General features: G+C 44.4%; 1 protein-coding gene across 1 annotated transcript in view; it reads left to right on the top strand.

The window, feature by feature from the left end:
* rerg (RAS-like, estrogen-regulated, growth inhibitor) overlaps positions 1-14,817 on the top strand; it is a 29,849-nt gene extending 15,032 nt beyond the window's left edge. Inside the window, exons 3-5 of the mRNA XM_084039243.1 lie at positions 8,312-8,368; positions 12,801-12,874; positions 14,243-14,817. Of these exons, the coding sequence (XP_083895369.1) occupies positions 8,312-8,368; positions 12,801-12,874; positions 14,243-14,653 (542 nt within the window). The 3' untranslated portion in view covers positions 14,654-14,817. The remainder of the gene's footprint in view (positions 1-8,311; positions 8,369-12,800; positions 12,875-14,242) is intronic.
* The last annotated feature ends 2,809 nt before the right edge of the window (positions 14,818-17,626 follow it).

Here is a 17,626-nt window from a genome sequence, read left to right on the forward strand (position 1 = left end):
CTGCTTTGTCGACAAATGCGTGCTTGCAGTGTTTCCCATTAATTACCAAGTCTGTGGCGAGACGCCAAACGCTGTTATGTCCCGCCACAGTTTCATAATGAACCGAAAATATTTTACACCTCTCAATGGCCCGGCGAGTCACACACACACACACACACACACACACACACACACACAGACACACACAGACACACACACACACACAGACACACACACACAACACACACACAACACACAACACACACACAACACACAACACACACACACACACACACACAGACACACACACACACACACACACACACACACACACACACACACACACACACACACACAGACACACACACACACACACACACACACACACCTCATAAGTCCAGCTCTTATTAAACACCGTCATGCCTAAAGGTTGTCCATTCTCTATTATACTCTGCACTACTCCCCCCCCGCGCTACGTTAGCAGGACATGCTAATGATTGTAGCTCATTCAGAGCAGATAAACACACAGTTCCTCACATCATCACCTTGAAGCCCAGCTCACACAAAGTGAAATATTTCCTCCCGATTGGTCCCAGACAGTGACGCCATTACTCATGGGAGAGGACATGTTTACCGGGGCCTTGTGTGTTATTGTTACTGTGCTCACTTGAGACTTCCCACATCCTTTCTTAAAAGGATATTAGTTCAGTCCTAGAATAAATATGAATGGAGCCTGATTGGCCAGCTCTAATCTGATCTGGAAAGAGGCAGAAATGATAAGATCATCATTTATACGGCAGCAGACGGAGATTGAATATTTCCCCTGGCACCGCGGGGACTCCCACAAGTCGTACATACAGTTCCTTATAATGAAAAATCCAGTTTATGTCTGTCCAGTGGTCCCAGATTGGCTTGGTGTCGGTGGTTGGGGAAGCAGAAGCGCCCCGGGGACAGACTGGTGGTGAAAGGAACTCTGGGAAAGCTCTGAGACTGGGAACAGTGGCCTGACCTCCAGTTCAGGAAGTGGTTTGGGTGCTTTTGTGGCTAATCTGTTTGCTCTGTCTTGCATCACGGCTGTCACTTCTCTGTGTGTGTGAAGAAACATGGCCGTACTTAAAAGCATGTCTATATTAACACTGAAGAGAAATGCAGGTTGAGCTGCTATATCATTTAGACGCATAAAACATTTTGTAAAAATGTGTTCCCATCTGCTTTATCTTGCAAAAAATCTTTTGGGTTAACATGATGTTTCTCTCTTTATCCCTGCAAAGCCGGAGGACATCAGAGTCCTAATTTTCTCTGATAACTTAACTTCTGAGTGGATTTGCAGGAAATTGTAAATAAATTAAGCTGGTAATGAGTTTTACAATCTAAAACTACTCGGCATGATTAGAAAAATGGTGTGAATTGTGTTTTGCAGTGTTGCGGATAAGATGCAGAGCATATTCATGGCATGGACTGAAGGGTGGAAGATTAGAGTTTACATCATATTTAAAAAATCCCTCACAAGCGTTTGGGGCCACGTTGTGTGCGTATCGTAATTTCCTCGTCTGCCAACACAACAGCAGGGCAGCAGTTGTCTGCGTTTCTTCTGACAGAAATGCAATAAAACCCCAGAAACAGCTCATCTGGTTAATGATTCACCGCTCTTCTATTCACGTATAAAAAAAAAAGAGAAAGGCAGCGTGGTATTGGTGACATCAATCAGCTCCTTGTAAATCAGTCTCAATCAGATGGAAGACGGCTGCTTGGTGAGGTTTAATTCATTATTTCTATTTCTTGCATTCTTCATATTTCTGAGCTCTTGAATATGAACTAAACATTCAGTATACGTATCTACAAATAAAATGTAAACTAGAATTAGCATCTCACGGTTGAAATGCCGTCAAGCGAAGCTGCGGTCCAAAATGTCACCACATCATCGTTTTATCCTTTTAGACATTTGTGTGAATTTGTCATTAGTAGCAGCTTCTTGAGTTGTAGCCAAAAATGTGTTTTCAAGATGTTCCTGCGATATTTACATTTACATTTACATTTAGGTCATTTAGCAGACGCTTTTGTCCAAAGCGACTTACAATAAGTACATTTGTCAAAAGAAGGAAACAAAGAAACCACGACATATCATTGCCGATGCAGTAAGAGCTAAAAATAGAACAAGTGCTAGGTCCTCATCTGAGTAAAGTAGTACTTCAAGAGTAACAGTGCTACGATCCGAGTTTTTTTTTTTTTTTTGCGGGGGGGGGGGTCGAGGGAGGGTGTTAGTGGGTCATGCTATGTAGAGTCGAGGTGAAGTCTGAACAGGTGAGTCTTGAGCCTTTTTCGGAAGATGGCAAATGACTCTGCTGTCCTGATATTGGTCGGGAGTTCGTTCCACCACTGAGGCGCCAGAACAGAGAAGAGTCTGGACTTTGCTGAGCGACATTTGTTTGATTTCAGCGATGGTGGTACCAGCCGGCCAGCTGAAGTAGAGGAGCGGAGTGCTCGCTTCGGGGCATGAGGTTTGACCAGTGTTTGAAGGTAGATGGGTGCCGTTCCATTGATGGCCCTGAAGGCCAGTGTCATCGTCTTGAATTGGATGCGTGCTGCAACAGGGAGCCAGTGGAGGTCACGGAGGAGGGGGGTCACGTGGGAGAATTTGGGTAGATTGAAGATAAGACGTGCTGCAGCGTTCTGGATACGCTGCAATGGTTTAATCGCATAGGCCGGGAGTCCGGCCAGGAGAGAGTTGCAGTAGTCAAGGCGGGAGATGACCAGTGCTTGGACCAAGAGCTGCGTTGCATCCTTTGTGAGGAAGGTCCGAATCCTGCGGATATTGTAGAGGGCAAATCTGCAGGATCGGGCCACAGCAGTGATGTTGGGGGTGCAGGATAGTTGGTCATCGAGGATTACACCCAGGTTCCTCGCAGTTGAGGAAGGAAATACTGTGATGCCCTCAACAGTGACCGACAGGTCCATGTGAGGGCAGTCTTTCCCTGGGATGAAGAGGAGTTCGGTTTTATTCAGGTTAAGCTTGAGGTGATGTGCAGTTGTCCAGACAGAGATGTCAGCCAGACAGTCCGAGATGCGAGTTGCAATGTGAGCGTCAGAGGACGGGGGAAAAGAGAGGAACAGCTGGGTGTCATCAGCGTAGCAATGGTAGGAGAATCCATGCGATGTGATAACAGAACCTAGTGATCTGGTGTATAGTGAGAACAGAAGCGGTCCTAATACTGAGCCTTGAGGGACACCCGTGTCCAGAGAGCAGGGTTTGGACATAGAGCCATTCCATGTGACCTGAAAGGTGCGGTTTGTCAGGTATGATGTAAACCAGGCGAGAGCAGAGTCGGTTATGCCAAGTTCAGCCAGAGTGGAGAGGAGAATTTGGTGGTTGACTGTGTCGAATGCAGCAGATAGGTCAAGGAGAATGAGAACGGAGGAGTTGGATGATGTTTTGGCGTCTCGCAGGGACTCGGTCACAGTGAGGAGGGCCGTCTCAGTGGAGTGGGCAGTCCTGAATCCTGATTGGTTAGGGTCTAGGAGGTTCTTCCGCAAGAGATAGGATGACAGTTGGTTGTAGGCAGCACGTTCCAAGGTTTTAGAGAGGAATGAAAGAAGAGATACAGGTCTGTACAGCGATATCACGTTCACAGGAATGGAACGAACAGACGGACACTAGTCACACCACCTTGGAAGCGGAGATAAATAAGCAAATTAACTGTGAAAGGGACATGGGGAACGTTTCAACATGCGATCCGAAGCGTGGCCACACACGATCACTCTTATGCATCGACACGGAGCGTAACCGAGGACAGGCGAGTTAATGGAGGCAGTGTCGTCACGGTTTACAAACGAGGCTCGGTGGTGAACGACGCGCTAACGTGCCGACGGATTCTGGGTTTGTAGCTGAACTGGACCAGAGAATCATCGGTGAAAACAGATGCGGTTTTGTCCTCATTGTTCTCTGTGAAGTTTGCAGGGAAGTGATGTCATGTGGCCCCGGTGCATTTTATGTGGAGTGAGTGAATTTTTAAATAAGTGCTGTGTGGTGGATCTAATTTACTTTGATGGGAAGATGGGCCTCATCTGATAAATATTCAAATGCAAAGTGTGAGAAAAATATGAGAACAGAATTTGGTATGAATTTGGCAACGAACCAATCATTCACAATGACAGACTTAACATTATGAACTGTCATTTCAATAAAACAGAATGCTAACATGATAAACAACTTCAGAAAAAGTAGAGAATGAGCTTTAGTAATTTATAGCTGGTTTACTAATAAGGCTACGACGTTGTCCATTGACAGAAAATAGATATTTTTTTAAGTATTGTTGTGGTTTCAGCATCAAATTCATTTTATCTGGTCAGACATTTGTGTGAAATTGTCATAATTAGCATAAAGGTGTTTTTAAGAAATCGCCTCCACTAGAATGGGACAGACTGACCTGAAAACATAATGATGCTTATATTTAAATCAGGGTTTTTGTTAAGTCATGTCCGTCCAATCACAGCTCAGTAAGTGATTTAAAGCTGGCTTCGTTCTTTTCTTTGATTAAATGCTGGCACTTTCCTGGTTCTGCTGTCTGGACCCGTTTCCCTGCTGTCTGGACCCGTTTCCCTGCTGTCTGGACCCGTTTCCCTGCTGTCTGGTCCCGTTTCCCTGCTGTCTGGACCCGTTTCCCTGTTGTCTGGACCCGTTTCCCTGTTGTCTGGACCCGTTTCCCTGCTGTCTGGTCCCGTTTCCCTGCTGTCTGGACCCGTTTCCCTGTTGTCTGGACCCGTTTCCCTGCTGTCTGGACCCGTTTCCCTGCTGTCTGGTCCCGTTTCCCTGTTGTCTGGTCCCGTTTCCCTGCTGTCTGGACCCGTTTCCCTGCTGTCTGGTCTGCACCGCTGGCCTGTGTGATACGACCTGACGTAACATGAACACACTAGGTATAACAATCGGCTGCAGCTGCACAGCTCTTGGTGACCGACGGGAACCAAAGAGCCGTGGGTGTCCGTCTGATGGCGGCGGGGGGGGGGGAATCGGTCGAGGCTTGTTCAACGGGGAACAGACGGCGTGGGTTCGGAACAGGGCCATGGGCGCCGCTAATTGCTTTCGCTTTGTTTGCAATTAGTCCAACATTCTGCCGCTAATGTGATTAGGTCACTTTGGACAAAAGCTTGGCAAACACCTCCCGCCGATGACGTGATCGACATAAATCTGAAAACCCGGCACTCCTACGTCTATCCACTCAGAGCGGCACTGTGAAGTCTGGAGAATTTGATTAAATCAGAGGAGATTTTTTTTTTTAAACTGGGCATTTGAGAAATATCAAGTTATACAGAATGTGAGAAACACAACAGCTCCAGAAGGCAACAGGGTATTGATTTCCTCAGCATGCCAGATTCAAGATATTATATGGCAAATGCTCGGGTTTAACATGGCGGAGGATTTCTCACAGAGCCGTATTATAGCACACTGTGTGGGACTGTAACACCGGGGAATAAACACCAACAGCAGCGTCTCCTCCATCCGGAGAGCAGAGCTGGAGACGTTCGTCAACATAACAGACGTCATCGCTTCCAAAAATATGTTGATTTGCATGTCAAAAGAGCGACGGCACCCGGTCAAAGCATGCGGTCACCCGGAGGACGAGATGCTGCTCAATATTTGGCCCAGCATCCGATAAAGTGTGGAAGTATTTTAAACCGAGAACCCACAATGTGGAGCTCTGTAAACTCTATGAATTGGAAATGGCTTATCGCAGCAGTACAACTGTTGTGTACAAATACTTCCGAAAGCAAAGAATTTTGTCCCCACCAAAGCATGCCTTATTGGGATAATCAACAGGTGGTTCCATTAGTAGTAATCAATTATATGCAGGGACGGATATAGAACTTTAAGAAGCACAATAGGATGATCTTTGTAAATATCGTCATTCTAAATATGGAAGTCAATTAAAATGAAAAGAAAAACAAAGCCGAGGTTCCAGCAGCGAGGTGCATCGAGGCTTCATATTTCCACCAGCCTTCCTCTAACTGCACACAGTGAATCTCCTGCCTCGTGATCCGGTCAGAACCTGCAGCGAATCTGGGCCACGATGTCAATACCGAGGTTAACAAAGGCTCCTCTCTTCTATGTGTACATTTCTCCTCGTGGCGGTGAAAAGCAGGAGATACGGTTACCTCTAATGAGGAAAGAGGACTTCACGCCACATTGCTTGTTCTGTTTCACGTGGAATCCAGGCCTCCGCGGCACGGACGACGCGAAAAACAACCTCAGTGGGAAACTCGGCCGGCGACGAGAGAAGTCAACGTGCTGTCGGTCCGCCTTCTCAACGGCATGATAAATGATCTGCCTCGGCTTGGAGTGCATTCAGGGAATAATGGAAAGTTGTATGACTCTCTTTTCTTTGCCTGAACACACAGTAAGTGTGTTGGGAAAGAAAGGGAAAGGTGGTTCACTGCAGAAGAAAACACCGGTGACAAGAGGCTATTTGTATCTGTAACATGTAGAGACCTGCCGGTCTATCTGTATGTTGTTTTGAGTCTAACCACCGGACTCATGCTGATACCATCTCCATATGTGTGAAAGGCAGAGTGAACCATTTGAGCACCAGTCAAGCAGTCATCAAACACTGAGCTCAGAGGCTGGACTTAAGTTCCTCATAGCTGAATGAAAACATGGCCACAATAACAATAGCTTCCCTTCCTGTTCCTTGTCATGGCTAATTATGAGCAGGAAGAAAGCCTGGCCGAGATCGATGGGTTTTTTTCTTCTCCCCAGTTCAAAGGCAGTGTCCATTGTCTCTTTGATACTCAGCAACTTGACATGAGGACATGGATACACGCCTGGACTCAAGTGGACCACTCGGGTCTATAGGGAGTCACTCAGGCACACGACAGCTCCCGCAGAGAAGCACATTCAGAGTGTGAACGCTTGCTTGTCGGTGTGTGTTGGCAAACAACAAAGCCACAAAAAAAAAAGGGTTCCTATATTCCTATACAGGTCTGCAAACGTCTGGAAACAGCAGTATGGGCGGCTCTTCACTTTGCCTTCCAGTGTAAAGCAAAAAAAGTGAGACGTTTCCCGGCTATGATAATTGAGATCCACGATTTTATCCCAATAATCATCAAAATATGCTGAAAACTCAAACATACTGGTATCACTTCACATTTCAAGAAGACAAAAATATTGTTATTGCGTCACAGATAAGACATCTTTTTAGTGGAAAAAGTTCATAAAGGATAAAAACATGTTTTAAATAGTACTTGTATCCAGTATTGATCAAACGAAGCTCTGTTTTCCACTTGTCTACCAAAGGCGATATATTAACGATTACCCCGATGATGGGAACGATCAACTTATTGTGAACTGATTCAAACGTTTTGGGGAAAAATCGGCTTTATTTGCTTTCCCAAGAGTGAGATGAAATGAAACACCACAGAGCTTTATTTATAGAAGTGAAGCCAGGAGGCAGTCGGCCTATCTGCAGCCTGTAATGACAACAGACATATTTTTAATTTGGACAGAGCCAGACTGTCTCTCATCCACTCCTCATGCTCAGCCAATCACCTCCTGGCTCAGCTCTACAATCCACCCACACATTAAGAGTTTCACGAAAGCGAAGTGCATTTGCACTAATAAATTTGATGTATAAATACCTTCATTCGTTATGCGTGTATGTTTATGCCCGTATTAGAAATATTAACACAACTATCAGGCAGAAGTGAGACACGCCTCCTGCAGTGAATTCCTGGGAGGTGAAGCGGAGGACGATGCTTGGCGTCTTAATTAGAAAACAGCTCGGTTGTGAATGAGCGCCAGGAGAAAGCACGGCGGGAGGAGTGTGTGTTCCTGTCGATGCGACCAATCAAAACAGAAGAGCAGGTTTTGGCTTCTAGATGAAAAGTGCTGCTGGGATCACGGAGATGTTTTTGTGCCTTTCTCTGGCGTTCCTTAAAATAGTCCATCATCTCAAAAGGAGCACACAGATGGTTTAGTTCACAGGTAATGGCCTTCGATTTACGTCCCAATGAAGGAGGTTTTCTGGGCGGCAGATTACGTAGTGATGGTAAATCGTTAAGTTAGTGAGTCACCGGCCGGCTGGGGATGTTGTTTTGTTTACAAGAGCGAGCTAACTATCCCATAAAAAAAAGAAGAGTGGCTTATGTTGGATTCATCAGAGGAAAACAAAAAACAATTAAACGATTCATAACGATCTTCATTTGAAAGATCCGATATCGATTTGTAAAATGTATTTTCACGAAGGCAAATCCACAGTCGGGACACAACTTCCTGTCCAATAAAATAGTTTGTCTTGTGCTGATTTCATATTCTGAGCTTGTCATTATTTGTGGTTCCCTGCAGCTTTGGTGGTGAGATTCCTGACCAGACGCTTCATCTGGGAGTATGACCCGACTCTCGGTAAGACAACCACAAATCTATTTCTATTACTACCACCTTTTGTTCTACTATAACACTGTTGTTGTGCCTTGCAATGATAACTACAGTATTATATGTCTGCAGACTGGCTATCATTCTAACCAGCACCTGGTCATGAATCACGCTAATTATGTTGGATCATGTTTTCTGTCCAAAATATGTCAATTGCTTCAAGTCTTCATTAAGCCTCAAACGTTTTCATACCAACATTCTTGTGCAGATTCAACAAAGAATGTATTAGACGGTAAATCAGTGAGCTTTGAACATCCTGGTGATCTTTTTAACCACTGGATCCAGCCAGTTTCCCTGGCTGCTAGCCTTGATGCTAAATTAAGCTAACCACCTGCCGGCTGTGCTTTAATATTTAGCATCCAGAGTGGCAGCAATCTTCTCATCCGACTGTTGCCAAGAGAGCACATAAGCACATTTTCTCTAAGGGCTTTTGATCCATCAAAAACAGGTTAATAAATAAGAATGATTATTACAGTCATTAATGGAGTCATCTCCTCTGTAAGTTGTTTTTCATTTCCTGGCTGTGCGACGGCTCAGAGCCTCAGGTGTGCTCTCTTCAATATCTCCACTGTTTCTCTGTGACGTGGTGCAGCATCTCAGCGGAGCGGCATCACCACACCCGGGAGCATTTCCTCCCCTTCCAGAATCAATCACCTCTTCACGTAACAACATGATGAGCGTAATCTCGTAGCCATTATGCCGTACGGCTGTGTTGCTGAGGTACTTGAAGCTGCTGCGGCGACACAACGAAATTATTTTGCAGATGTTGAATGACTTGTTTTTGTTCGGCGTGGATCGAACCATCATTTACATCATATTTCACAGCAATAATACTCTGAGATAGCTTTTTTTATTTGTAATATAGTGTATACTAACTGTGCTACCAGCTTCACACTGTACTGTATTAACTTCAAGTAGTGCAAATGATTTAGCCGAAAGAAAAAAAGAAAAGCAGAAGAGAGCGATAACTGCCCCCTTGATTACCACGAGAGTTGGCGTCGCGACCAAGAAAGCACAGCTTGAGGTGCATAATGGGAATAAAAGCACAGCTGGAGGGCGCCTGCGACCAATCAGATTGCCTGGCTGAAATTACCCACGAAGTGGTCGACACATTATTAAAAACCTATTATGGGCACATCACACAGGTGCGGCGCACGCATGCAGAGCACTGGTCTGAAAGATTACTGCCAGAACGTGGGCTGCACTTCATCCACTTCAATATGCCTCCCAGAGTCGACAGCTCTCCGCTCTTATCCATTTATCATCTCGCTAGTTATTGTTAGCTGGCATGGAGGTTTGCGGTTTTTGGAATAAACAAAAAACACGCTAGATTTAGCCAATTAGCACACATTCATTCTATACCACGCACACGAATGTCCGTCCTGGGTCGAGCATGTAGCAAGAGGCTGCATCAACTGATTTAATCACAGTCACAAACACCAATATTTGCCCTCTAATGAAGATAAGGTTAGATTATTGTGGCACATGAGAAAAGAGCTGAAAGCACCAATTGGTGTTGGAAATGTATTGAAATTTATTTAAATAAATTGTTTTATTTCCAAATAGGCCATAGACATTTTCTAAATGGAAAAAAAAAGATAGACTTAGATTAAATGTGGCCATAATGTATCATTCAATGATATAGTTCAAATCAATGTAAATAAATGTGTTAAATTTGACACTAATCAGTCACTAAGCTTTGAATGAACTGACGCTGGAGCCTGTGATTTACGTTTTAGTGAATTAAACTGATCTGAAACTGTAAATCTGCAGAAGGAGCCGTTTCAGAGACGTTGGAAGCTGCAGCCAATCAGGAGACACTCGTAAAAGCACCAGTGAATATTTGGGGTTATATGGGTCAGATTTAATCCGAGTTATCAGCCCTACTGAACAAAACACGCTCTAACAAAGAAAGCCACCAATATGCATCTGGCTGTTTGGTTTCTGTACTATTTCTACTAGTTGGCAATTATACACATACATGTAGCAGGAAAAAAGCCATCATTAATCATTGTGTGGGACCAGGACTGGAAGAGGCTGCACAGGAAGCGGTCTGTGGTCCCCCAGAGCTCTAACATAATGTGTATAAACCAGAGACTCTGTCACAAACAAGGTCACTGCTGTATCTATGTCTACGAAATGTTGATAAGACAATAGCAACTATATTTTCTTCTAAAGGGTGGCACATTAAGAAATCCTAGTTCCCTCAGTGAAACATTAGTACTTTCAGATAAATCCAAATGAAATGTTCTCTCAGACACCCGTGGGTGACTTCACTGACGCTCCGTCAGAGAATAATGTGGCAAAACTGGGTGATTTGACTCGTTCGTCATCAAACTGTAGCATCCTGTGTTCCTGCGTCATCGTAAAATGATGCAAAAAAACTCCATGAATATGTGATTAGACTTGTGTTAAAATCATCTGCTGACTTTCTTACAAGACGACCACAATGCAGATGGCCACATGATATACTGCATTAGTCATTTCTCCGTTACAGAATTTAATCTCTTCTGGCATCACAGAAACACACTCAGCCGCGGTTTGACGTTCGTATCAAATAATGCGGGCGGTATTTCTGGTACGAACATTTTGGAAATTAAAGCGCTGTGAAGTATGTGTGTAAGAGCAAAACGATTTTACGAGCTGTATCAACAAAATCGGATTGTGTTTCCAGTTCTGACACTTGAGAAGTCTGGCGTGACACTTTCTCTTTCTACCTTCTGCCAAAACAGCCTTCAGGCAGCAAAAGGGGTTTTTGAATTATGAGGGGGAGAGAATTTTGTTGCCGCCAGGAACATTACTGTTTTGTTTCTCTCTAAGAGCCTCTTCGATGGGATGGCGGCGCTGGTTAAATCATCCCAGGCCCCGCCCCGTGTCAGCAGTTCAGCAACGCGTACACGGAGGGGTGGACGTGGACGGATTAGGTGCCGTTTGCAGCTGATGGAGTGATTGACTCCTGAAATAGTCTGTCCCCATGGGTCACTGTGTGAGACTCTGGTTCTCCTCCTCACAGATGCTCCCCCGTGCCTCCGGCCAAACGGCTATAAATCTACTTCCCCCTCTGGCTACTCTGTGACATTTCATTTACGTCAGAGGACGCGGGTTTTATCCCCCGGAGAGGTGAGCACACCTGGGACTCAGCGGGTCGGACGTGCCTAAGCTGGAGCGACAGCGAGCTCGGGGATCTGTTATTTTTAACACTCTTTTCTATGAGAATCTGACATTTGTGGCTTGTTTTCAACTTTCATGTGACTTCAGCTGCTGATCTGTCAACTTAGTCATAAAGGGGAAATGGTTATTTAAAAGTTTTAGAATGAATTCATTACGTTCTTGTATTTGAACAAGCCTCCACTATATTACTCACTATACAGAGTTTTATGTGTTAGCCTACAGGTCAATACTTTGAGTGGATTATGAAGCACATTGTTTTACTTGCAGCCTGGTGTGCTCTGCACTCTTGTGGTCTGAAAGGTGCGCAACACCACATGATCAACAACTAGAACTACTCGTTAGATTCAGGTACAGACCCGGGAATACACTCCAACCTCGCAGCAATACTTTGTCCTGAAGAGGAAGTACTAGAAGTAAAAGTCCCAATCGTTTTCCAGCCTGTGATGCTATTTTCTCACTTTGACTTCTTCACTTACTAAGCTTTCTAATATGCTCCCTTCAAAAAACAACAATCATGCCTCAGGATAATAGCAGACGGGATGTGTGTCACAAGCTGGATGCAATTGTAAGACTTCATACAGTCAAAAAGATGTGAGAAAAGCCGGCTTAAGCCCTCCGGTTGAGATGAATCCCTCTCTCTTTACAGGAGGGTTTCTGGGGGCTTCGGTGCTCTCCGGAGGTCGTGTTTGCACAGATGGGATTTTTACAACGGGGCAATTTAGGCAGATAACGCCTGTGTGCCGTTCAAGGTGGAATGAAAGGTCACAGCCAAAGTTCGCACCTGTGTTTCTGTGCCGGGAATACCAATCTCTCAGCCTGCTGGAGGTGAAATGCAGGTCATCATGAGAATCAGCGACCCGGGAGGGTCAACAACCTGCTGGGGAAAAACAAAACTCAAACGCTCCAACATGGAAATGTGATGTCCTTTTTAAACAATGCAGCCTCTGCCTGAGCGAAACAGACGCCAGCGTGTTTTGACCTCTATTAGAAAATGGACGTCCATGATTTCCATAATCACCCGTCTATTAACGGATGGGCAGCGGTACTCGACGACACAAACACACTCATTTTCAGCCAATTTCCGAGTATTACTCACACATGCACTGCCTTCATACTGATATTTAATTTAATAACTCAAAAGTGCAGAGAGTCAGGTGGCACGACGATCAAATGATGATCTTTTTTAATCTGGATTAACCTCTTTCCCCCCCTGGCTCTTTGTGTCTTACAGAATCAACGTATCGTCATCAGGCCAACATTGATGATGAGGTTGTCACCATGGAGATCCTGGACACTGCAGGGCAGGTGAGACCAATTGTGTCCCTAAAGCTAGACTTGTGTCCCAACTGTGCCCTACTCTGACGGGAGAGGAAGGCTTTACCTTTACCTTAATAAGAGTAAATACTTGCAGCTGCCACACACTGCAAAACAAACTTTAAAACATTCAGTTGTCGGTCTATTCAGAGTCAAACTTTATATTTCTGTAAAAAAAGAGAAATGGCTGGGCTTGTTTTCTGAAGGGAATCAGCTTGAATGCTCAGTATTATGTTGACCTTGCTGCCGGTAGACAGCTGTTGTAATAGTGGATACGAGACTGAATGGCTCTTTAAGATGACCGTTTCCTGCAGTCTGGCAGAAGCGCGGTGGCCGAGGAGGGAGAGCTTGTGGAAGATAAATATGCTGCAGTGCTGCGTAGGTGTTCTGCTGGCGGCTTGATTTCCCCTGCGACACTTCAGCCGAGTCATCTCTCTCTCTCATTATATTGTAGTCTATTTCCAGCTGGCATTAGTGTGGGGTCTCAATGTTTACAGACGTGGCCGTGTCGGGTGTCGGGCCTCTCCTGACTCTCATTGTATCAAAGCATTGTGCTGCTGTATACGTGATTTGTGGAGGTGGTGTCCCTCCTGGTAGATCATAAATTCCAGGTTCAGAAGTCGGTCAGGTATACAAACGTCAGACCCTCTCGTCTCTTCTCCGGAGGGATGTGGTATTTTTTAAGCTTCCTCTAAGAATAATTATGAGATCAGGATCTGTGTGCCTCCCCTCCAGTCGGGTTAAGATTTAAAGTCCACCACACGACCGGCTAAATTGTTTTAGCCGGAGGATTTAGAGCTCATGCCTGGATGTTCACGATCCTTTCGGAATTAAATTTCTGGCTTAACGCAGCCGAGGAGTCAGGAACTGGAGACAAGTGCTTCTCCGTGAAGAAATTAGACGCGTTTACTTATGCGAACATGGCTGGAATATACCTAGACGGAATATTTTTAAGTTCAAATGCAAAGAGACATAGAAAGATGAAGCGTGCAGACTAAAAAAGCTGATCAAATGATTTGAGAATCATTTGCACTACTCGAGGGAATGATGTAATTATCCCAACACTAGCTCTGAACAGCTATTAACACATAATTAAAACTACCAATGCCAAGATTTTTTTAATCAAAGCAAATATTTGAAGACAATCATTTATTATTTGAAATGTTTTGTTTTTCAAATAACAACTATATGACTATAGATGACTTTAAGAAAGTAAAAGATAAACAGTAAGAATCTGCTAAATTTAGAATCTATAGTTCAGACTTTCTTCTTTTCACAAACTATTTAACTCTTCCTATAAAAACCTTAAAAAGTTAGTTCTAATTAGAGTTTGTAAGCAATGTTTTGTCTTGATCTCAGGAGGACATCCAGCAGAAGGAGAGTCACATGCGCTGGGGTGATGGATTCGTCATCGTGTACGACATCACAGACCGGGGAAGCTTCGAGGAGGTGGCGCCGCTCCGAACCCTCCTGGAGGAGGTGAAAAAGCCAAAAAACGTGCCTCTGGTTCTCGTGGGCAACAAGTCCGACCTGGACCACGTCCGGCAGGTCGGCACGGAGGAAGGCGAGCGGCTGGCGGCAGAAATGGCATGCGCCTTCTACGAATGCTCGGCGTGCGCCAACGAGGGCGTCACCGTGGCCGAGGCCTTCCACGAGCTGTGCCGCGAGGTGAGGCGCCGCAAGGCTGTGCAGGGAAAGGCCCGCCGCCGCAGCTCCACCACGCACGTCAAACAGGCCATCAACAAGATGCTGACCAAGATCAGCAGCTAGGGACGCGCTGCACTCCCTACTGACGGTGCAAGAAATGGCCTCTGAAATGGACAAAAATGGGACTGATTTTATGTGGAACTTTACTTATTCTCCGATCGTGTTGCGTCAAAAAGGCCCCGAGTGTGATATCGCCTCCCTCTGGTAGAGGTAGATCCTGTTGTCACTTAAGCACGGGACACCAAATGGGAAAAATTCTGAGCTCATTTGGATCAAACTGTATCCTGGATGCTGTTGAAATATCTGTTATGATGTTGTTTCATGATGATGCATTTACAACTTTTTTCTCCTTTTATCCTCTCATCAAACTATCCTTCCTAGAGAATCAACAAATCGGCCACAGGGCGGAAAATGTCTGAAAAAGATGCATGCAAGCTGTCTGATTTAGCATGCAAAGAAAATCAAAGCATTCATAGACATGAAAATTGGTAGTTTCCTCTCTGTATCTCGTCTGTTTGGGGGGGGGGGGGGGGGGTGTTGTGATGTGCTGCGCCCACATGTGTGTAACTGTTCTGTCAACGGTGGTCAAAGAAAAATGTACGATCAGAGACCTATAATATAAAACTACATCCACTGTCCTTAACTCATGTCAACCCTAGAAACAATCAAACAGACCTTGTAATTAAGTCCGCTGTGGTCGATGGACATTAAATGTTTTGCGGTGGACTCGCCGTGTTCGTGTGCGCTCGAGAACCGGAGCGCTTCAGAACACGTCGAGGCTCACGACGGAACACTTTTTGGCGGGTTTTCTCTGAATGCTACGAAGGGAACTGATCGCCGTCCATCCCAACGTGTCACATTCCAAGGGATGTATAATTTTAAATACTGTAAACTATAGTTTGTATGATATGATTATTGCCAATGCTGCGTCTTAAGTGTACAGAAGCCAAAAAGGGCATCGACAGTAGAAGATGCTGTAACTGTGGAAATGGAATGTTTTAATGTATGTGACCTGTATGATCAAACCAACCAGCTGTGCACTTGTAATTAAAACTTGAGATTTATCCCACCAGTCTGCCTCTGAATGAGTCCATGTGTTGGGTTGACATCATCGTAAATGTCATAGCTGAATGATGTTCCACAGAAGTTTCAAATAATAACCATTGTGACCGATATGGAACGATGCCTTCAGGCAGACCATTAAAATGTCACATTTACATAGTGACGGTCTCCAGACGGGCATAGCGACTAATCGTGAAAATCATTTGCGACATAAGGTTCAACTGGCTTTCCAAGGCATATGCTGGTATTTCACATTGTCATATTTAACAATTCACCAATAATTGTCTGTTTCAGTTCACATGCTGGAAGGCTTAAGTGTTTCATGAGCCAAACGTACACGTCAGAAAGGGAAAATGTAGGTCTATTAATAGATAAATACATCAAAACATTCTCAGTGTTACCCTTTTACTTGTTATTGTCATATATAGTAATTAATACACACAATTCAAATTGTGTTTAGGAAATAAATTATTCTATTTTCATTTAAATATTTGCTTTGATTAAACATTGTTTGAGTGGCATTTGTTTTTTTTAAATTACGTATACTTAACTGCTGAGATCACAGGTGATAATTCCCTCTCTAATATCTATTTTATATCTAATATCTACGTTTCTTGCCCAAAACAACTTAATATCCACGTTGAAAGCAATTCTCCGTACATTCACACACAGAGTAAACCCAGAGGCAAATGTCCTTATTATATATCAGGTCACTAACAACACATCCGGGGGAGTAACACAGCTCGCCATTTCAACAGTATCCCAGGAAATATGATCTTTTTTTAAAATACACCTTTTAATTTTTCCGCCTTGAGGCCTGAAATTAAAACATTAAATCTTACGTTTTCTTACTTCCCATTTAGTAGCAAAGGAAATTAAAACCATAACCCACTTCTGCTAGAGCGCCACATAAAAAAAGAGGAAAATCTCCCACTGAATACTCCCCGTTACTCCAAATAGACTGCCAACTCGGCTGGAGGACACAAAAACAGCTTTCTTTAGCTTGTGTGAGGCAGAAAAAGGAGTGGCCCGGCTATCTGGCAGATAATTACTAGAAGCAAAAGTCCCATAATAACCAGGGTAAGGAGCCACAATGCTCCTCCTCATCCTCATCCTGACCAGTTGGAGACTGAAGTGGACAACTCCAGGTTCCCCCAATCCATGCAACAAGAATGCAAAAAAGCATGCACATTTTTGCAATCGACAAATGAGGCAAAGACTCACGCTGAGCTGGAATGATGTGCAAGTACGAATAAATTAGGTAAAATATTACTCTCTCTCAGGGTGGCATCACTACAATCAACTCCTTAAACACACATCATTTGCCTCTATAGTTAATACTGAATTACTGGGATGTAACTTCAGTTCAACGAGTATGTGTACCCTCTCTTCAACTTCCTGTTATGCCGCCACGCTCTGAAAGTTGGTGCGAAGTGGGGAGCATTGATCGCACCGTTCTCATTTCCAGTAGCCTCATTACTTCTGGGTAGATGTGACTCAGGTGCTGCCGGGCACACAGCTCTCATCTCTTACATCGATACAGGAGATAAAGGGACGTGGAAGGAAGGGGTACTCAGAGTGGGTCTCTGCACAAACATGAGACATGTCTGCAAATGTTTGTCCACCTATTTTATCTGCGTGGTTATAAATGCTTTTGGGGGGGGGGGGAGAAACAGTCTATATGTAAAACTTAGTGCATGTATGGGATGTCAAACATACGGCACAAGGGCCACAACTAGCCCACTAAAAGGGCCCAATCCGGTCCATTGGATGTCCTTGCATTAATAGCTTATAGTGCTGTTTAAATTGATGAAAACAACCTACCCGAAATCTCAACTACCTATTTGCCCGCTGCTATTTTCTGTTCAGGTCACAGTATCTACGATTGGTGGAGTCACATAATAACAGCTAGAAAGGTTAAATCCCTGTATTGTGATTGGATGAACACCCCGAAAATACATTTAATTAAACACT

This window comes from Eutrigla gurnardus (assembly GCF_963514095.1).
Source record: "Eutrigla gurnardus genome assembly, chromosome: 21".
NCBI classification, from domain to species: domain Eukaryota; kingdom Metazoa; phylum Chordata; class Actinopteri; order Perciformes; family Triglidae; genus Eutrigla; species Eutrigla gurnardus.